The sequence below is a fragment of the Furipterus horrens genome, unplaced genomic scaffold (assembly GCF_987537825.1).
Source record: "Furipterus horrens unplaced genomic scaffold, mFurHor1.1.pri manual_scaffold_17, whole genome shotgun sequence".
Lineage (NCBI taxonomy): Eukaryota > Metazoa > Chordata > Mammalia > Chiroptera > Furipteridae > Furipterus > Furipterus horrens.
In genome coordinates this window covers 38,956,870-38,979,924 of record NW_028327187.1, presented here as the reverse complement: position 1 = coordinate 38,979,924, position 23,055 = coordinate 38,956,870, and the positions used below count along the sequence as shown (strand labels likewise).

Sequence of the window (23,055 nt, the reverse complement as noted above, 5' to 3'; positions counted from 1 at the left end):
AAGCTAGGCCCTCCTGGGAGGCCTATAAGTCTTGACCAGAAGACCGGGAAGGCTGGAGATGGACATGACCCAAAAGCCCATTCAGGGGGTTCCCGTGGAAATTGGATTTAAAGAATGCATATTCTGCTTTAAAGCTTGCTCTGTTTTTCTCATCTCTTAAGTTAGCTATAGACCCTGTATAACATCAGATACTCAGAAGGTGTATAAAGCTTTGCACCTGATGTCCACATAGTGCCAGATTGTCTAACGGACGGTGACCCAGAATGTTCTCTATGTTTCTTGCATTGTTATCAGTAATCAGTGATTGTTAACAGTAATCCAAGCATTTGAAATCGATTGATGATTTGTGTATCCTGACTCTCTAGCTCTTGAATTCGCTCCTCAATAAAAGGAACTTGGAAAGCATGATTTGGGCTCTTCTCCGCTAGAGAGATTTACCACCTCTCCTCCTTCAAGACAAAAGACAGTGTCCTGGGAAAATTTGTCCTCTCATCCGTGATTCTGAAACCTCTGCTGGACAGGGCGTTTCCACCGAGCCAGGGCATTGAAGGCAGACTGCCTCAGAGGCAGAGTTTGAAAAGGCTATGTTTACATAACCAGCATGAACCAGAGAGCTGAGAACACCTCCCCTCCCCCACCTGCTCCCAGAATGTGCCTCAAGAACACAGGAAACTGATGTTAACAAGAAATATTTGCAGACTGGATAACGTTACCTGGCTCCTTCAACTTGAAATGTTTGAAGGCAGTTACATTCTTGAAGCAATTGCATCAAATTCCTCCCTTCAAATCGTGGGTCCCATCGCTACTAACTGCCCAGCCTGGCCCTAGTCCCCAAGAGGGACCTCTGTGGAATGGGAAGACCCTTCCTTACCATGTCCTTAAAGCCTCCAAGGACAGCAGCAGTGATGATACCCAGGAACAAGCCGACAATGTTGAGGATGGTGGCAGACCAGAGCAGGTGGTAGAGGTGGATGATGTCCTGGCAACTGCTGACATCAATGTATTCATAGTACCCGCCAGTGATCTCCACCCGGCTGGACAGGGAAAAGCACACTTTGGTCAGTCCCCAGGCACAAGCTAGTCCTTAGGGATTTGGCTACCACACAGATATCATAAGGGACATCATAGCCATGAATGCACATGGGGAGCAAGACACTATAATAAATGCAAGTGTGATTAATGGCTGTTTATATATTAAAAAAAAAAAAAAAAAACCCTACTACCTGCCAGAGAAACACTTGTCACTACCATCACTAACACTAACCCTAAATGACATTTATTGACATTTGCAATGGGCCAGGCACAGCGCTAAGGATTTTATATATGTGACTTCATTAAACCCATGTCAATATGGCAGTTACTAGTCACATGCGGCCAAATAAATTTAAATTAATTAACATTAATTAAAATTTTAACAATTCAGTTCTTCAGTCTCATCAGCCATATGTTGCATGTTCAATAGCCACACTTGTAAGGGACACACTGGTGGTTGGTTACTGTACTGGATGGAGCAGATTACAGAACATTTCCATCGCTGCATAAAGTTCTATTAGACAGCACTGTAAATCCTTACAGTATTCTGCAAGGAAGGTACTACCACCATTCTCTTTTTACCAAAGAAGAAACTGAAGCACAGAGAGGTTAGGAACTTGCTCAAGTTATAAAAAGATAGGGCTAGGATCTGAATTCAGGCTTCATAGATTTCAGTGTTTCTTTTCTCAAGACAAAACAAAACAAAATAAAACACCAACAAACAAAAAACAATGTCCCAATAAAGAACTAAAGCTACGTTGCTGAGAAAAAACCTATCATCTCCTTGGGGGGGGCTTCCCTGACCACTCTGTTTAAAGATACCCTGCCCTCCAGCCCAGGCATTCTCTATCACATTACTTGCTATGGACTGAGTTGTGAGCCCTCCAAAATTCATATATTGAAGCCTTAACTCTCAATGTGACTATTTGAAGAAGAGCTTGTAGGAGGTAATTAAAGTTAAATGAGGTCATAAGAGTGGGGTCCTAATCCACCAGGATTGGTGGTTGACTTTATAAAAAGTGTAAGAGAGAGGGGGAGAGAGAAATCTCTCTCCATAGTCAGTCACTGAGGAAAGGCCATGTGAAAGACAGTGAAAAGGCTGCCATCTTCAAGCCAGGAAGAAAGCATTTACTGGAACACGAGCATGCTGGAGCCCTGATCTCAGACTTTCAGTCTCCAGAATTGTGAGAAAGTAAATATCTGTTGCTGAAGCCACACAGTCTATGGTATTTTGTTATGGCAGCCCAAGCTAAGACCTTTCCCTTCTCTAATTCATCTGTAGCACTCATTCCTTACTAATGTGTCTGCTTCTTATGTCTGTCTCCCCAACTAAAATGTGAGCTCCATAAGGACAGAGACTTGGTTCATTTTGTTCACTGCTGTGCCTGAGATGTAGTTGGTGCTACATAAATGCCTGGTGAGTGAATTAAATGAAAGTTCCTGTCATCCTGGATGTTGTGAACTAATTTACAACTTGACCACTAGAAACAACACTGAATTTAAAACTGTGATTCTTAAAATGAAAGTCACAACCAAATGCCTTGACATCAAGATGGTTATTACACATGAATAAGAACACTGAAAATGAAAAAGGAAAAAATTAAAAGTTAAGCTCCAGAATGAATCAGGGAGGCATTAGTCATATAAGAAAAGGCTTTTCCACAATGAGACACCACTTTACACCAGTCAGAATGGCCATCATCAACAAATCAACAAACAACAAGTGCTGGCGAGGATGTGGAGAAACAGGAACCCTGCTGCACTGTTGGTGGGAATGCAGACTGGTGCAGCCACTGTGGAAAACAGTATGGAATTTCCTCAAAACACTAAAAATGAAACCAACTATTCCATTGCTAGGATTATACACAAAGAATCCTGAAACCCCAATTCAAAATAACTTTTGCACCCCTATGTTCATAGCAGCACTGTTTACAATAGCTAAGTGCTGGAAACAGCCTAAGTGCCCATCAGTAGATGAGTGGACCAAAAACTGGTACATTTACACAATGGAATACTATGCAGCAGAAAGAAAAGAGGAACTCCTGCCATTTGCGATAACATGGATGGACCTAGAGAGAATTATGCTCAGCGAAATAACCCAGGCAACGAAAGAAAAATACCATATGATATCACCTAATACAGGAAACTAATGAACAACACAAACAAACAAGCAAAATTGAACCAGAGGCATGTAAACAAGAAACAGACTAACAGTGACCAAGGGGGAGGTGGCAGGAGAGTAGGGGGGTAAATAGGGGAAGGGTTTACTAAAGGAACTAGTATAAATAACCCATGGACATGGACAACGAGGTGGGGATTGACTGTGGGTAAAGGGGTGGGCTTGTGGGGGGAGCTATTGGGAGAAAAGTGAGACAACTGTAATAGAAAAACAATAAATAAATCACAATTCTAAAAAAATAAAAATAAAGACTTTTAAACTTGACAGATGAAAGCCCTGGCTGCTGTGGCTCAGTGAGCCAAGTGTCGCTGGTTCGATTCCCAGTCAGGGCACATGACTCGGTTGCATGTCAGGTCCCCAGTTGGGGGCGCGAGTGAGAGGCAACCACACAGTGATGTTTCTCTCCCCCTCTTTCTCCTTTCCCCTCTCTCTAAAAATAAATAAATAAACAAACAAATTAATTAAAAAATAATAAAATAAAATAAACTTGACAGACGAATTTATATTAGGATTCTTTAAATTCAGTGCTTCTCTAAGAAATTGAAATCAATGTGGTTACAGGATAGCCTGTGTTCAGAATCATCTGTTTCTGTGTTATGTGTGCCTCTCTGTGTGTCAGTGTGTTTATCTGTATGTGCCAAAAGGTGTCTGAGTGTACAATATTCCCTCACTTATCACGGGTATTACATTCTAGACTCCGCGTGATAGGTAAAAATCTGCGAAGTAGGAACTTTACATTTATTTTAGTATTTATATATATTTTAAGGCTTTATAAACCCTTCCCACAGACTTATAAACCATTCCCAGTCCCTTATTAACTTTATAGCAAAAAATCTGCAATAAATAATTAAATATTTTTTAAAAATCCCACGATACAGTGAGGCCACGATAAGTGAACATGATATAGAGAAGGACTACTGTATATGTATGTGTCTTTGAGAAAAAGCTGCTTAACACTCGGATTCTTAGGCCCAGCCCCAGTCCTACTGAATCTGGCAGAATTTTGGGGTTGAGGCTCACTGATATTAGGGAACCACTGTCTTACATAGTAAGCTTCCATAGTGGAATTTTAAAGGTGTTTCAATTAATCAGAATTTTAATTGTATGTCACTATTTTCCAGAACATAGCTGAAGAGACCACTCATAATCATACAATGAGTGTCTACTGTTAGTTTGCACTGTACTCAGTCCTGGGGAATGAGGCAGGGAGGACACACAGATTACTTACGCTCAAAAAGGCACAGTTGGACAATGACTATCCTGGGCCTATGTGTGAGGAAAAGGGTGGGCTTATAGGGAACCATGAGAAGCTTGAGAGTCAACTTTTGACTGCCCCCAAATTATCTCTGCCTATCTCCTAAGACACTGAGGGCAGTCTGGCAATACATAGAGATAGGCAGTATGGCATAGCAGGCTCTGGAGTAGGACTGCATTTGAACCCTGGCTTTGTCACTTATTTGCAGTCTGACCCTGAGCAAGTTTCTTAACCCTTCTGGGTCTCGGGGATTTAATTAGAAAATGCATGAAAGAAGTACTCCAGCACATAATAAGAGTCCCCACCAAAACATGCAGCTATACTTTTTCCTTTCTAAGACCCAGCCTCTGGCAACATGGTTCAAGCCTTTGAATCTTGTTCTTAAAAGGCATTAACACTTTAAAGGCACAGGCCACAACATGAGGATAGATCAGTAGTTTGTTTAAAAATATTTAATAATTGTAGAGAATATATGTTTGGTTTCAGTTTGAGTGGGTTCAGTAGCTACTGAAATATTTTTTTTTTTTTACTGAACTACAAAGCAAAAGAATGTTAATACTTATATCTGGTTCAGGATTCAGCAAATTAATGTGGTTTGTTTCTGTCTGAGATTCATGATTCCATTTGGTTTAGTCTCTGGGCAGAGATTCCTCTGAAATTCCATCTTTTGCATTCTCAGCACTCCTACCCTCAAGTTCCATGACTGCAGGGCTCTCCTGCCAGACTCTACCAACTGCCTGATTAAGCTTTCTAAACATTTTTAAAAACTAAGTCATTCATTTAATCAAAACCCTTCCACACCTCCCCATGACCTTCAGGAAAATGGGTCCAAATTCTTCAGCCTGCTATAATTTGACTCCAAAATGGAGTTCACACTTTAGCCAGGCTTGAGTCCTCAGAATCCCCAAACTGGCCATACTGGATGTTTATTTCAAGCCTGTGCTCAGATATCTCCCCCTGCATGTAAGGTACTTCCTTCTGTTCTCTTCCTATCCTAATCTCTCCCACTGCTGAAAGCTTCAATACTCACCTCAGTAGTGCCTTTTTCAAGTACTCCAGTGACTACTCATTAGCTTTTTCCCTGGACTCCCATAACCCCAGAGAGTCTGTTTTTCTTAGTTAGGCACTTTGCATATGTCAGTAATTCAGATATTAATTTAATCCAATGTTTATTGAGAACCTACTCAGTACTGAGTACTGTGCTGGGTATTGAAGCTGCAACCAAGGCCAAGGTGGATATGATGTATCTGTCTAAATTGTAACCTGGAGGGCATGGGTCATCTCTTACCTACATTTGTGTCTCCCTTACTGCCTACAGCGGTAGAAATGTTATAGGTCATCAATAGATACTTGGTGAATGAATAACCAAGTTCAAAGACTGATCATTGCATTGATCATGAGATTGATTACCTAATATGGGCTCCCATCCCCTTGCTCTCAACTTGCTGGTTGTGCCTAGCGAAATGGATAACCTTTCTGTGTTTCAGACCCCATTTAACAAAGTAGGAGGCAACCGATCCTGGATAAGGCAGAAGGGTGTGCTGGAACCATTTGCCAACTCTCAATGGACAGACAGTGCTCTGTGCATTTCTGTCTAACCACCTCCCTTCCCATAATCTTCTTGGTAAACTGAGTTCCTTAAGGACAAAATTGTGTTTTACTGATAGGCATTCCTTTAGAGAGTCCCAGACACATACATAGTAGGAGTGCAATAAAAGTTTGTCAAAGGAAAAAATAAATGAAAATAACCTATCATATTTTATTACCAGCTTAAGCAGTTCACAAAGCACCTCCATTTCCTTTCATTTCCTTTAGGTTATATACTGAAAACCAGTGATATTGACTTGACCTCTCCGACTCTGAGTAAAGTACTCTGAAAGGCTGCTGCTGAGGAGCTGTGTCCTAGAGAAAGCCACCTTCCTGCACAGGCTAAATGAAAAAATCTATGTTTGGTATTAAAACCTCACTGCCCCTGACATCAGAGAAAGTCTGTGGGTTTGAGGGGACAGTAGAAACTGTGTTTTCACAGCACTGTACAAATGACTGCCTGATGTGTTTGTTCCCACTTTTTTTTTTCTTGGCCTCCTTTCCAGGAAATGGACTGGAGGAGCTGCCAATTGATTAAAAATAGGCTTTATGTGAGGAAAACAAATACACATTCGGCAAAACTAAAGTCTCTGAGCCTCAGAGTGCTTGTGGCTAGCTATATTTAGGCCTGGAGTTTAGGTCTCTTCACTGCTGGCTGGAAAAATCCTCAGGTCAAGATAAAACTTTTTCCTCTATTGTAAAATCATCACCTCTTAAGTCTCGTGGCCTTGGTTTATGACCTAGTCAGATGGTTTCCTGATGAAAAGCTTAGTAAGTGCTTTTCTGGTAGCCTTGCCCTTGAAATCTTAGCACAACAGACTTTGGAAACGACCTTGACTACGGCCCAGGCCTGGTCACCAGGCATCGGGTAGGTGAAAACCATTTCCAGGTTTGAAGATCTTTAAGAGCAATGCCCCCATGACCCCTCTTGTCACCTAGTCCTATAATTTATTTTCCTGGTGAAAAGGATGTTCCTCTTTTTGTTCCTTTTGAAAAAGTGTCACTCTCTTTTCATCACATCTTTACTCATTCCTGGTCCTGTGCTGGGACCTAGGAATACAGATAAAATGAAGTCATGTTCACTGCCTTTAGGGAGCCCAGAGTTTAGCTCAGCTCCTCATAAAATTCCTTTAAATTCTGGAAGATAATCCTGGCATAACTTGCTTTAAGAAAGTTAGAAAGTTGGTTATTATGAAGTTCAGGTTGACAGAAAGATAAACTGGGCTTGAGTATCCACTTTCAAAAAAATTTTCCCAAGAGCTCAGCTAAATGGAATTTAAAGTGGGATTTAGTTTATTCAAACCTTCATCAGAAACACACCTAATTGCAAAGAGAAAGGTGTGTCTACAAGGAATTACTTCTCAGCCTCCTCAGTGGGCCTTCTGTCTCCTTCTCAGATCTCAGGCCCCATTCTGGCCATCACCCAGCCCCCACCTCAGGAGGCTATGGATCCAGAAAGGAGAGGAGAGCAAGAAGGAGAAGGGAAGAGGTTGTCAAGAGGAGGGAGGCAGGGGAAACAGAGAGGGAAGGACAGAGCAGGGGAGGGAGGAATAAGGAGAGGCAAGAGGAAAGAAAGCAAAAGAACCCAAATTCCCCTGGGACCTATTTTAAATTTCTTTGATCATTTTTTGGAAAGATGGGCCCAGGAAGTACAATTATAGCCAGCTTTCTATCGCCGCTGCTAGGAAGGAAGTCCTTTACAAATGTTAGTTATTATTATAACATGAATAATTGAACCTCCCAGATAACCCCCAAACCTCATTTGAGTCTTTAAGTTTCCTTTCCTCTGCCAAACCTTTTAACAAAATGAGACTGGTGCTAGTGAAGAAGGTAAAGGGCTAGTGTGAGTTTCCCCTTTCTCCTCCCTGCCTCCAGTCCATCCATCTCTCCAGTATTAATTCTCAACCCAGAGAAACTGCCCCCACCAATACAGAGAGTAGGGAATGTGAGTGAGAAGGGGAGTGCATCCATCTGCCGCTCTGGATCTAGCTCCATTCAGGGCCCTTCTGCCAATTCCTCCCTTTTTCTCTCCCTCTCCTAGCCCTCAGAACTCCTGCACTGAGAGTCTAGAGAAATGTGCATGGGCAGGCAATGGCTGACACACCCACAGGCAGGGCTATTCACTTATGCTCTATGTCTTTTGCTCATGCATTCCTGTCGATTCTGCTTTCTAAAGTGTTCTTGAAAGTATTCCTTGCTTTCTATTTTCTCCAAACCAACGTAATCCAGGCTCCATTCTATTTGGCCTAAACTTTTGCAGTGACCCCCTAGCTGCCTCCTCTTTAAGCATTCAAATCCATCTTCCATGCTATACCCTTCAATGGTTCCCATTTGCTTACAGGGTCAAGTCCAAAGGCATTTCTATGGCCAAGGAGCCCTCTATAATTTGACCTGTGACCACAACTCTGCTCTTACCTCCTACCCCCTTGTATAACTACCCCACCCTCACAACTCCTGGGAATAACCTCACCACTTCCACCCCCTTTTGGTTTGTTTCCTAACTCTCTAATTAGCCTTTAAGTCTCAGCTCTCATATCAACTCCTCTTTGATACTGACCACACCCCAGCAACTCTGACTTTCAGTTATTTGGATTGCCAGTGTCTCCAGTATATCCACTGATTCCCCACCACACTTATCACACTATATTGCAATCAATTGTTCACATACCTGTCTCCCCTCTATTCTGTGAGCTCCTCAGCAGTAGTCTCTGTATTCTTAGCTCCTAAATATGTTTTGAAGGAAATAATAAACGATGTTTTCACAACTAGAGGGCAGAGAGCCAGAATGCCTGTAGTAAAACTAGCACCAAGCCTGCTCTTGCCTCAGGGCATTTGCAATTGCTGTTCCCTCTGCTTGAAACACTCTTTCCCCTCAGGTATCTACTTGGGTTGCCCTCTCACATTATTCAGGTCTCTGTACAAATGCCACCTACTCAAAGAGGCCTTCCCTGGGTACTCCATCTGACCCAGCACATACATTCCCCTCCTGTCACTAATCTATTTGCTTCTCTTCTTTTTTTCAGAGCTTTGATCGACACTTGAGCCCTGGCTGGTTTAGCTCAGTGGATTGAGCGTCGGCCTGCGAGCTAAGTGTCGCTGGTTCGATCTTCCAGTCAGGGTACATCAGAGAAGGAAAACTCTGACTCCAAAAAACCTCCGCTGCCTTGCGGCATACCTCTTCAGGGGAAAGGCTAAGGGAGTAAACCCCGACAGAAAATCCGGAGCCGGAGTCCCTAAGGCGGTTTGACGTTGTAGTCAACACCGGCAACTCCTGCGGCGCACCTGAAGCCAAGCTGTATGGACTCCGTCTTTCCCTTGGACCCTTCAGCTGCGAAGAGAGGGGGGGTCTGCTGCATGGGCAACAGCAGACCCTCCATATCACCCTGCCCAGGCTCTGTAGCTTCAGCGTCATCGCAAGATGTCGATTCAACACGGGAGGAGACAGATACCATGTCACTCCCGAGTCGGACTGCACAGCCATTCTCGGCGGTGCAGATGGACTCTTAAGAAGCTACACCATCGTCTCTCGAGACGGACGGCTGCCGACGACGACGATCGACACTTGGCAGGTTATACAGGGTGAGGCAAAAGTACATTTACAGTTGTGAGGACATGAAGCACATAGTTTATTCTTCTATTGTTATTCATTAATTATTGTATTATTTTCCATTCAAACAACTGTAAACTTACTTTTGCCCAACCCTGTATATTCATATGTTTATTGACTGTCTTCCCTAATAAAATATAATCTCCAAGAAGGCAAAGATTTTTGTTTTATTTGCTGTTGAATCGCCAGTGTCAGAATAGAGCCAGGCACAGAGAAAGTGCCTAATAGTGACTTGTTCAGTACTATTGAACTTGGACTTACACAGAACAGTATTTGAACCCTATCTCTACCATTTTCAAGTTCTGTGTGACCTTGAGCTCATTATCTGTTTCCTCTGAGCCTCACTCTCATTATCTGTAAAACGGGAATAATAATTCTACAGATAACATAGACAAGAATTAAATAAGATCAAATATTTAAAAGCACATGGAGTGCTGCCAGGCACAGAGAAGGCAGGTAACGTGTGTGAGCTGAAATTGTTACAGAAACAGAGGAGTCCAAAAAACCCCAGAGTTTGTGGCTGGGGGATGGGGAGAAGGAAGCAGCATTTAGAATGCCTCCACATGCCTGAGGCTGGTGGCTACTGTCTTTTTTATGCAAAATGGCTTTAATGCATCCAAAGCCTCAGGTAGATGGGAGGGGACTTGGACCAGGGGATGCTATGGAGAAAGCACACAGAGCCTGTGTGAGGTTCTGTGAATGGTCAGAACTGGTTACCGCACCCACTGCATCAGAGGACGTAGTCAGGGATTGAAAAATAAGCGGCAGACATTTTAGCCAGGCTGACTGTGTGAATTTAACTGGGACCGACGATGCAGTTTTAAGGAAGGGACATACCTTGCTGCTTTGAAAAGGAACAGACTGACCATGTGGATTACAAAAGGACTAACTATGCAGTTTATAAGGAGGCTGAGAATCCATGAGGTTCTGGATTAAAAGCTGGTGGACCCCATAACACAGATGAGGTCTCCCCAATCAGGATTGAATGATTGGCAGCTACTGGTAAAGCTGAACTGTGTTTGGAAAGTAGGGAAACGGTTTCTCTAACTTTTCTAAAACTAGCCTGGTTTGGTAGGTAAGGCAAGGATATGTGTTTATGGGTGTGTTAGAGAACATAAGACTTAACAACAGAAATCCGCAAATAACTAAATCTATATAACTGTTAAATAAACAATTGTTTTTCTTTTCACTAAACTCTGGTATTGAGAGTTATAATTTTGGGGGCGGGCAATCGGGCCCCTAACTAAAGAGCCCGTGGGTTTGTTTTCAATTGGAGCAGCCCAGGGGTTCTGTAACAAAATCTGTTGACCAGTGTCTTTTTACTTCTCTGATTCCCTATAATGTGCCCTTCCCCATTCTAGCCCTTCTATCATCCATTGTGATCAAATCATTATTACTGCTGTGCCTGGGGGCTGCACTCTTACTTGCCACAGTTGTAGAGGTCACAGCAGAAGCAGGTGTTGCCCCGGATGCGAGGCGTGCAGAATCCACGGCTGAGTTGAGGGCAGTTCACCTGAGGGCACACAACAGTGAGGAGATGAGCTGGCATTGCATGGGAGACAAGACCCTCTGGGATTGGAAATGTGAGTTAGTGACAGATGGAGATGGTAAAGATGGTTGTGAGATGAACACACCAACTCATGGGAGGGATGGGGCTGGACAAGGAGCTGGCTGAATTGTGCATGAAGCAAGTCACTGTATAGCTGGGCTAGCATCCAGCCTCAGCCACAGCACTCAGTGCCCCATCCCTGAAGGGTGGAGATGGGGAGGAGGAAGGATGGATGGATGGAAGGACAGACAGAAGAACAAATGAACGGTAGAAAATGAGGATACAAAGGGAAGGCAAATCAGGGTAGGGAAGGCAAATCAAGATAGAGAAGGAAAGGGGACCAGATGGGAAGGAAGGCAGGGGCTGTCACATGCACTCTGTAGTACAATGGTACCTCTCTAGCTGCCTGGGTAAGGTTCCTCATAACCCTCGCAGAAGGAGAATTTTTGGTTGAGGAACTTATGACCTTATATAGGAAAAATAGGGTTAGGGGGACCAGGGTTACCAGTGAACCTATGGAAGTCATTATTAATATTTTTACAGTCACTAAGTTAACACAAGGAAGTGATTACAAAGAAATCAAGAGAAGAGCAATGACATTTTACACATCTTGAGCTGGCAAAAAGTTTTAAAGCTTAATTTCGACTTATATCTTATTGGTAAGAAATTTTCCAGGCCCTTTCCCCCGTATGGATGTAATGAAGTGCTTGTAAGTTTATTTTGTTGTGTTATAGAGAATATTGGTTGTGAGTGAGCATTCTTTTCTATATTGGGTCTTTCATCTAAATGCTCACTGCCTTTCTGATAAGCATATACATTTCTACTACTCCTTTATAACCTGAGAATATTTAGCAAAATGATAATTTTATGTTTGGGGAAAGAAAAGGTGGCAAGTGGATGGTGGGGCTATTAAAAAACTATTTTCCCTGATACCTTGGGAACCAGGCTATTGCATCATTCATGTTATATTTTATGTGGAATGGCTTCCCTTGACGTTGTGCAAAGCAGTGGTCATTTTATATCCATTTGCCCCTCTTTTTCGCAATCACAAATTTAAAAATTTTCTAACTATTTTTGGGACGCTGACTTTCAAGTTGAGGTTAACAGAGAACCAACTCATCAAGGATCCTAGAAGCACATAGTAGAATTTCCTATGAAAGTGATCTCTGGGTTGGGGGATACTATTGGTACTATTGTGCACTGAAATGAAAGCTCTATGAAAATCACCTAGAGTCATGCTTCACCTCACTGCCCAATACCTCCAGTTCTGCATGAAGGGACATGGAACACAAGGAGAGCTGTATTGAGCAAGAGAGAGATACTCTCATGTATCCACTCAAGCATTATCTGACTGGATTTTTGGAGTGTCATGAGAGGTGGCAGGCTAACAGTCCAGCCCTCCCAGAGCCTCCAAGGGAATCAGGGCCCTCAACCAACCTCATTTGGTTTCCTGATCCCTCATGTGTATGGGACTCAAGACACTGTCCCCCTGTCTAGGCCTAGTGCCTTGGTGGGGTTACTGCTTATCTTCCAGCTTGGGCACTTGCACCACAGGCAATTGAACCATTATCCACAGAGATTGGGGAGGACCCTGCCCTGTGGCCTCTCTACTCTCATCTGTCCCTCTTGGGATCAAAGCCACACACTAAGAGGCTGCCTGTGGGGTCAGAGGGACAGTCTATGGCCAGAGAATAAAGTAAATCTGATTAGGCCTCAAGAGGCTCCAACCTATGACCATGACCTCATTAGCACTGTCCTCTGATAAACTGAACAAATCAACTACAGATACCTGGCAGCCAGCCTTAGGCCCCTGGAAAGGAGTAGAAGACAGAGGTTTTAGGCAAAACAGGGGACTTTCCCGAAAGGCAAGACATGTAGCCTCATTCTGGCTCACCTCCTCAGCTTCCTTCTGGGATGTCTTAGGAACATAGTGGCACCGGTTAGCGTAGAGTGGTTTCAGATCCTGAAAAGAAAAACAGCAAACCAAAGGTGTTTTGGCTTTGGAAAATAAAGGAGTAAGTGTACTGATTACTAATAAAAAAATTTGTACACACACACACACACACACCACACACACACTCACCAGAGTAGGCAGTGGGTTGGGTTAATTTCTGAAACCATCTAGGAAGCCTGGAAATGTGAGGATCAGATAAAAATGTTCTAATAACTGCATTCCATTGGAAAACCTGATTAATGGCAAATTAGGAGATTGATTGAGAAATGAGTTTCTAAAAGTTTCCTCTCTGGTATTATTTTATTTCTAGTCTTTGTCTTCTTGAAAAGAGTCCCCAGGGAATGAGATTCAAAACTCCAGATTATTGACTTCTGGTCAAGATGGAAGCGTAGATAGATACGCTTCACCTCTTCATGCAACCATAGAAATAATTACAACCAGATCTCAAAACCAAATAACAAACAGAACCATCAGAAAATCAAGCTATATGGAAATCCGTCGGCAGCCGTCCGTCTCGAGAGACAATGGTGTAGCTTCTTAAGTGTCTATGTGCACCGCTGAGAATGGCTGTGCAGTCCGACTCGGGAGTGACACGGTATCTGTCTCCTCCCGTGTTGAATCGACATCTTACGATGACGCTGGAGTGTCCTCTCCAGTGAAGCTGAAGCTACAGAGCCTCGAGAGACGATGGTGTAGCTTCTTAAGAGTCTATCTGCACCGCCGAGAATGGCTGTGCAGTCCAACTCGGGAGTGACACGGTATCTGTCTCCTCCTGTGTTGAATCGACGTCTTGCGATGACGCTGGAGTGTCCTCTCCAGTGAAGCTGAAGCTACAGAGCCTGGGCAGGGTGATATGGAGGGTCTGCTGTTGCCCATGCAGCAGACCCCCCCTCTCTTCGCAGCTGAGGGACCCAAGGGAAAGACGGAGTCAATACAGCTTGGCTTCAGGTGCGCCGCAGGAGTTGCCGGTGTTGACTACAACGTCAAACCGCCTTAGGGACTCCGGCTCCGGATTTTCTGTCAGGGTTTACTCCCTTAGCCTTTCCCCTGAAGAGGTATGCCGCAAGGCAGCGGAGGTTTTTTGGAGTCAGAGTTTTCCTTCTCTGATGTGCCCTGACTGGAAGATCGAACCAGCGACACTTAGCTCACAGGCCGACGCTCAATCCACTGAGCCAAACCAGCCAGGGTCATGGAAATCCAATGACCAAGGATTTAAAGAAGTCACATTCATCCAGATGGGTAGGAGGGGAGGAGTCATGGAGATGGGGCAGAGAGGCAGTGTGACTTGGACAAGTGTGGTGGTGGCGGCGGTGGAACCAACAGTCTCACATTCACGTGTGGTGGATAAAAATTGGGAGGGATATTCTGGGAGCGAGCGATTCCAGCCCCAGGCCAGACCACACAGCCCAAGGTTCCAGCACCAGGAAGATAAGTCCTCATTACCTCTGGTTGTAAAAACCAGTGGGGGTTGGGGAAACAGAAGAAAGGGCTGGGTTTTTGCCACTTAAATGGTCTGCATGGTCTTAGAATGTATGCAAATCCCAGAGCAGCAACTGGAAGGGTGCCAATTGTATACAGGTAGTAGGTGAAGTGACTGGAAATGGAAGGCAAATTGCCAGGAGCTAGGCAGGGGCATTGTCCCCCTGCCAAGCCCCTCACTACAAACAGAGTCACAAAGTGGTGAAGCAGGCTGTTCCACCCTGGAAATTATGTAAGGCTCTGCTCCACATAATTTACAGGTACCTTTGCTACATAAGCCATGCTACTAAGGGAGTAAAAGCAGCTCTACCTAATATACAGGAACAAGCACAGGGAGACTTCCAAATTGAGGAGGCAAAGAAATATGGCCCAAATGAAAGAACAGAACAAACCCCCAGAAAAGGAACTAAATGAAACAGAGATAGCCAATAACAGATGCAGAGTTCAAAACACTGGTGATAAGGATGCTCAGAGAACTCACAGAGTATGGCAAAAAAATAAAGGAAGAAATGAAAGTTACACAAAATGAAATAAAGAAAAATATACAGGAAACCAACAGTGAACGGAAGGAAGCCAAGATTCACATCAGTGATTTAGAACAAAAGGAAGAAATAAACAGTCAACCAAAACAGAATGAAGGAAAATAAAAAACAAGAGGTTTAGGAACTTCTGGGACAACTTTAAATATACCAACATTTGAATCATAAGGGTGCCAGAAGGAGAAGAGGAAGAGCAAGAAATTGAAAAATTATGTGAAAAAATAACGAAAGAAAACTTCCCTAATTTGGCAAAGGAAATAGACATACAAGTCCAGGAAGCAGAGAGTCCCAAACGAGTTGGACCTAAAGAGGGCCACACCAAGACATATCACAATTAAAATGCCAAAGGTGATAATCGGGAGGCTTCCGGCCAAGATGGAGGCTTAGACGGACACGCTCGGTCTCCCTCTACAACTAGAGAGGAATACAACTACTTCAAAACAAAAGATAACTAGAAATTCCAGAAAATAAAACTACACGGAAGCCCAACGTATGAAGTTATAAACCAGCGGCGCTCTTTGGGCAGGTAAGAGCGAAAGTGGGCGGTGCTGTTTGCGGTCACACCAAGGACAGCGGCAGGGAGAACAATCCCAGCGGCAGGGAGGACAATCCCGGCTACAGTCAAACCCTGGCGGCTCGCGACCCCAACGCTGGGAGAAGCAGCCACCACATCACCTCGAACAGTGAGGCCCGGGGGGCGGGAGGACGGATCCCGGTCTCCTAGCGGAATAACTGTGTGAATCCATCTTGGACCCCCGCCCCCACACAAACCGCCACAGCGCTGCAAAATAGGTTGCGGATCAGCGCCGGTCGCTGGGTTGTGACGAGTACACAGGCACCGCCCCCTATAGCTGGCCCAAGAAAACAAAACGCATCTGTCAAAATGAGGCAGACAACTATAGAAATCCTGGTGGCGCAGCTCACCAGGCAACAGATGAAGAATCTGACAGATGAACAAATAAGAAACCTGTCAGAGGCTTAGTTCAGGGCCATTGTTATCAGGTGGCTTACAGAATTAACAAAAGATCTGGAAAAAGATGAGAAAGAATCGAAAAACACTCATACTGAAAGGAACAAAACCACATACGAGACAGATGGTGAGGAAATAAAATCCAGAGTTCAAATCAACAAACCAGAACACAAAGAAGGAACAAACAGTCAACCAGTGTAGAGAGAAAAAACGGGAAGCAAGGAAAATGATGAGAGGATCAGAAACCTCTGGGACAGCTATAAAAGGCCCAACATAAGAATCATTGGTTTGCCAGAGGGCGAAGAAGATGAACTAGAAATTGAAAAATTAAGTGAAACTATAATAAAGCAGAACTTCCCAAACTTGGGGAAGGAAATAGACTTACAGGTCCAGGAAGCACAGAGAATTCCAAAAAAACTGGACCCAGGGAGAACCACTCCAAGACACATTATAATCAAAATGTCAAAAGTTAAAGATAAAGAGAGAATCTTAAAAGCAGCAAGAGAGAAGAAAAGAATCATGTACAAAGGGGTCCCAATTAGACTATCAGCTGACTTCTCAAGGGAGACCCTGCAGGCAAGAAGGGACTGGCAAGAAATATTCGAAGTAATGAAAATCCAAAACCCACAACCACGAATACTCTATCCAGCGAAATTGTCATTCAGAATAGAAGGGCAGAGAAAGTGTTTCCAGGACAAAATAAAACTGAAAGAGTTCATTAGATCCAAACCACTGTTATATGAGATGTTAAAGGGATTGGTTTAGAAAAAGGAGGATCAAAACTATGAACACTAAAATGAAAACTGCATCACAAAAACCAACAACAGAAGCTAGGGAATTGAAACAAAGGCAAACTAAACAGGCAACGAGAGTGGAAAAAGAACTATAGGTATGGGGAACATACTGGGGGGAGGTCAGCAGGGAGGGGGAAGGGGAGAGGGAGGGAGATGATATAGGAATTAAGGAGCATGGTAGGAGGGAATGGAATAGACAGAGAGAGGTTGAGAAGAACTATATGCACAACCAATGGACATGGTCTAAAAGGGGAGGAAAACTGGAGGGAGGGGGCCACCGGGTGGAGGGGAGAAGAGGGAAGGGAAATTGGGACAAATGTAACATTATAATCAATAAAACACATTAAAAAAAAAGAAGTATAATTGGTTGGTACAAAATAGACAGGGGGACGTTAAGAATAATATAGGAAAGGGTGAAGCTAAAGAAGTTATATGCATGACCCATGGACATGAACTAAGGGGGGTGGGATTGCTGGAGGGAAGTAAGGTACTGGGCAGAGGGGAGCAAAGGGAAAAAAATGATACTACTGTAATAACATAACCAATAAAATATACTTTAAAAAAATAAATAAAAAAATAAAATGCCAAAGGATAAAGACAAAGAGAGAATCTTAAAAGCAGCAAGAGAAAAGCAGAGAGTTACCTACAAAGGAGTTCCCATAAGATCTCTCAAAAGGAATTTTGCAGGAAGAAGGGACTGGCAAGAAGTATTTAAGGTGATGAAAAGCAAGGACCTACAACCAAGATTACTCTATCCAGCAAAGCTATCATTTAGAATGGAAGGGAAGAGAAACACTTCCCAGACAAAGTAAAGCTAAAGGAATTCATCATCACCAAGCCATTATTACATGAAATGTTAAAGGGACTTATTTAAGAAAAAGGAGATCAAAAATATGATCATTAAAATTACAACAAACTCACCATTATCAACAATTGAATCTAAAAAACAAAAACTAAGCAAACAACCAAAACAGGAACACAATGATATGTATGGGGATCATTTGGAGGGTTATCAACTGTGAGGGGGAAGGAGGAGAAATGGAGAGCAGGTGCAGGGATTAAGAAGTATAATTTGTAGATACAAAATAGACAGTGGGGTGTTAAGAATAGTATGAGAAAGGGTGAAGCCATGCATGCATGAATCATGGACATGAACTAAGGGGGGGATTGCTGGAGGGAAGGGAGTACTAGGCAGAGGGGGTCAAAGGGAGAAAAACTGGGACAACTCTAACTGCATAATCAATAAAATAAACTTAGCCCTGGCTAGTGTGGCTCAGTGGATTGAGTGGCAGCCTACGCTGAAAGTTTGCCTGTTTGATTCAGTCAGGGCACATGCTGGGTTATGGGTCAGGTCCCCAGTTGGGGGCGTGAGAGAGGCAACTGATTACTGATCTCTAGCACATCATATTTCTCTCCCTCTCTTTCTCCCTCTTTTCACCTCTCTCTAAAAGTAAATAAGTAAAATCTTTTAAAAATAAAATAAAATACACTTAAAAAAAAACCTTCCCAGATTATTGCAACATCACACTCCCAAAAGGGGGTAGGGGCAGCTCTAACAATGAAGTCTCATTATCACCTGAGGGTAGGACTAGGGTTGGATGACATGTACTCTCTGCTGTCATGGCCACAGCTTTTCCAGAAGGAAGAGCTCAGGACGTAAGCCCCCAGGGGAATGGGCAGCTACTGAGATTTTAACTCAACTGAACTATGAGCCATTTTCACTCAACTACATGAAACTAGATAGACAGTGAACTCCAAAAATACTGCTAAATCCCAGAAAACTAACAAGGGACTCAAGGACAGTTCATTTACTCCACTGGTTTGTCCTGCTTCCTGGTAAAGGAGCTCCCAGGCATGGGATGCTGAGGGGTGGGGGTTGGCATAGAAAAGACAGACACAATCTGCCTTGGCTGGTGTAGCTCAGTGGATTGAGCACTGGCTTGTGGACCAAACATTTGCTGGTTTGATTCCCAGTCAGGGCACATACCTAGGTTGCAGGCCAGGTCCCCAGTTGGGGGCATGAGAGATGCAACCAATTACTCTTTCTCTCCCTCTCTTTCTCTCTCTCTAAAAAGAAGTAAATTAAAAAAAAAAAAAGCCAACAGACACAATCCAATGCTGCCTGGAAGCTTGCAGGCCAAGGATGTTGTTCACTTTCAGGGTGATGCTAAACGTCTCCTGAGTGATAGGTGGCTTAGGCCAAAAGTAGTTTGGGACTGGACAATTAGTTTGTGCAAACTGACCTTAAGGGTAAGCTGTAGTACAGTGGCAGAGGGAGTTTACCAATTGCTCCCTGCCCTTCCCCCATTGCTCTCACCATTTCCCACACATGTGATTTAGCATCTCCTGTTCCTGGCACCCAAGTGCCTCCGGCCTCCTGCTTGTCGTCCCATCAAGGACCTAAGACTGTCCATCAGATGTTTCTACATGAACCTCCTGGCTGTTTACTGTTCTAAAAGTACATTGTCCTGTTGCCTTAGCCTGGGTTCAGGCTGGAAAGGAATGAGGGTTTTCATGTTGACACCTGGCAGGGTTTATTTTCCATGTTTGGGTAATGGCAGAAGTCATTATTGTCCTACAGAAGGGGAGACTTGATGTGCTGGTCACAGCCCTCCTGATCTCCTGGTTCTGCAAAAAGCATTCAGTCATCAACTGCCTTAAATGAAAATAGACATGTGTGATGGTTGCTCATGTGGTGCTTCTGGTTGTTATTCTGCATTGAGACCCAAGAGGAGGAACAATTTCATGCAATTAAGAGGTAAGAAAAAGTCACTTAGCCAGGGCTCAGCAACTTTTTAAATCTGAAGGGCCAACAACTCTGAAGTCAAGGGATGTAAACAGAAATTGCTTTATAGTGTCTACTCTGTGCCAAACAATCTTAGGACATGTTCATACTCATGACTTTATATTGTCCTCATACTTAACCTGAGAGACAGTTTACTGTTATATCCATTTGAAGGAGGAGAAACTGTGGCACAAAAAGGTAAAGTGGCTTTCTCACCTAGTTAATGACTATATTATGAGGAGGGACAAGGAGGGAAATAAGAGACGAGGAAGAGAAAAAAAAAGACACTTAGAGGGGTGTGTAGGAAGGTGGGTTTTGAGAAGTTCATATATGCTCCCAAGCTAAGACAGGGCAAGATGATATTAAAAGGCCTTGAAAACAGAAAAAGCTGTCTCTAACCCACACAAGTGGTGCTAAAGTCAAAATGTGCCTTTAATTTAAACTGGCCAATAGATATCACCATAGTTTAATAAAGCCCCCTTCCTCAAAACTTTCTGGGTGTCAGTGAGGACTGGCACATGTCTTAGGACAGGTACAGTGGAAGCACAAAATTTCTCTTGAAGATTCATCTAGCCTTACCCCAAACCCCTGAGTCAGATGCGCTACTTCAGGCCACTCACTTCAGGAGGTACACAGGGCCTGAAGTCAGAGGCAGGTAGGGAGGGGTATTTAGAGGAAACTTCTAGTAAATATAATTTGGATTTTCCCCCATTGCCTTTGACTGAGGCCAGTAATCAAAAACATTAAGAGTTTCAGGAAAATGCAAATTAAACTCACATTCAGATACCACTTCATACCCACTAACCCACTAGGACGGCTGGAATTAAAAAGTCAGATAATAAGAGTTGACAAGGATGTGGAAAAACTGAAACACTCATACACCTCCAGTGGGAATGTAAAATGATACAGCCACTTTGGAAAACTGTCTGGTAGTTCCTCAAAAGATTAAACATAGTTACCACATGACTCAACAAATCCATTCTTAGGTATATATAGCCAAGGTAAACATGTACATACAGAAATTATATATGAATGTTTATAGCAGCATTATTCAGAATAACCAAAAGATAGGAACAACCTAAATGTCCATCAGGTGCACAAATAAATGTGGTATATCCATACAATGGAATATTATTAAGCCATAAGAAGAAATGAAGCACTGATGCATAGAACTGAGAGAAATAGTGAGATGGGGAGGCAATACCTAAAGGTTATAAAATTTATTTTGGGGATGGTGAAAACCTTCTTAAATTGATGTGGTGACAGTTTGCACATAACTGTGAAGATATAAATGCCACTGAATTGTATACTTTAAATGAGTGAATTATATGGGATGTGAATCACATCTCAATAAAGATGTTTTAAAAATTAGGAGAGGAGGAAAAAATGGAGGAAGTCATTTTAGCTCATGATGCCATCAAAATCTACTGCAGGCTTCTTGGCCACAAGACATATGTTGCCATGGACACTACCTCAGAGTGAATATTGCTTGTCAAATGTGGATAATAATACCTGCCCTACATACCTCACAGGATTGCTGTGGGTCTCAAATGAGATAATAGATGGGAAGGCACAATGAAAAGTTAAATGCACTACACAAAAACAAGGGATTACTGTTATCAAGATGGCTCCTGTTGAATACAAAATAGCATGCATGCTATGATTGACTGCAGCCATGTTACAAAAATAGGTATGTGCTGTGAAGGTGATATGCAAAAATGATAAGAATTCATATATTACAGTGGTAGGGTTATAGATGTTATAAGTGCCATTTTAAGAAGAAAAAGATGAGCAAGATAGCTGCTCTCAGCTAAAATCAGAAGTGATGTGTCTAATATAAGGGCCTACGTTTATATTCCTGGCCCTAAAAGAAAATTGGGAAAAAGGCCCCTCCCTCCTGCCTTTTTCTTTTACCCCTTCCCAGAAGTTAACATTTGTGATGCCCTTTCAGAGACTGCTTGGGTGACAGCACTGATCATATGAGTTCCTTTAATCTTGGCAAAAAGGGCCTGATTCATGTCTAGGTGAAGGGTCCAAAAACAAGTAAAAATTAAAATATTAATGTTGCAAATCATCCTTTCCCTGATCCAACCATACCTATGACACTCTTTTATCTTTTAGGATGACCTGCACTATTAGGCAATGACTGAAATGGAATAAAATATAATTGATCCACAGAAGATTCTGATAACACAATTTTGCTCCAATTCATTTGTTTTAGAAGAAAATTTCCAACTAGTTTGTAAGATGTTTTCATTTTCAATGTTGGTTCAGTTGGAATCAAATGAGTATTTGAGTTTGTTGTGGAGGCTCAGTAATTTACTGTGGCTTGATTTTTGTTATGACTTCCTTGGGACTTAAGACATTTTTGCCTTTGTGGGCTCCTCCTCCATGCAAAAAACTGAAACTAGACCACCAACTTACACTATACACAAGTAAAAACTCAAGATGGATAAAAGACTTAAATATAAATCACGACACCATAAAAGTCCTAGAGGAAAATATAGGCACAAAAACTTCAGATAATCCATGCAGCAATATTTTCATAAATACATCTGCTAGGGAAAGGAATATAAAGGAAAAAATAAACAAATGGGACTACATCGAATTAAAAAGCTTCTGCATGGCTAAAGAAAACATCAGCAAAATGAAAAGGGAACCAACCATATGGGAAAACATATTTGCCAATGATACCTTGAACAAGGATTTGATCTCCAAAATATATAAAGAATTCATACAAGTCAACATCATGAAGACAAACAATCCAATTTAAAAATGGGCAAAGGATCTGAACAAACACTTCTCCAAGGAGGACATACAGAGGGCCCATAGGCATATAAAAGAATGCTCAACATCACTAGCCATCAGAGAGATGCAGATTAAAACCACAATGAGATATCACCTCACACCAGTCGGAATGCCCATCATCAACAAATTAACAAACAACAAGTGCTGGTGAGGATGTACAGAAAAGGGAAACTTAATGCACTGTTAGTGGGAATGCAGACTGGTGCAGCCACTATGGAAAATAGTATGGAATTTCCTCAAAAAACTAAAAATGGAAATGCCTTTTGATCCAGCAATTCCATTGCTAATATTATACCCAAAGAATCCTCAAACACCAATTCCAAAAAACCTATGCACCCCTATGTTCATAGTAGCTTTATTTATAATAGCCAAATGCTAGAAACAACCTAAGTGTCCATCTGTAGATGAGTGGATCAAAAAACTGTGATACATTTACACAATGGAATACTATACAGCAGAAAGAAAGAAGGAACTCCTACCATTTGCAACAGCATGGATGGAACTGGAGAATACTATG

At 42.7% G+C, this 23,055-nt stretch overlaps 1 protein-coding gene across 1 annotated transcript in view; it reads right to left on the bottom strand.

The window, feature by feature from the left end:
* Window positions 1-23,055, bottom strand: part of TMEM255A (transmembrane protein 255A) — a 60,929-nt gene that overhangs the window by 18,831 nt on the left and 19,043 nt on the right. The window contains exons 5-7 of the mRNA XM_090264827.1: window positions 13,104-13,172; window positions 11,085-11,173; window positions 872-1,034 (exon numbers count right to left, since the gene is read on the bottom strand). Of these exons, the coding sequence (XP_090120953.1) occupies window positions 872-1,034; window positions 11,085-11,173; window positions 13,104-13,172 (321 nt within the window). The remainder of the gene's footprint in view (window positions 1-871; window positions 1,035-11,084; window positions 11,174-13,103; window positions 13,173-23,055) is intronic.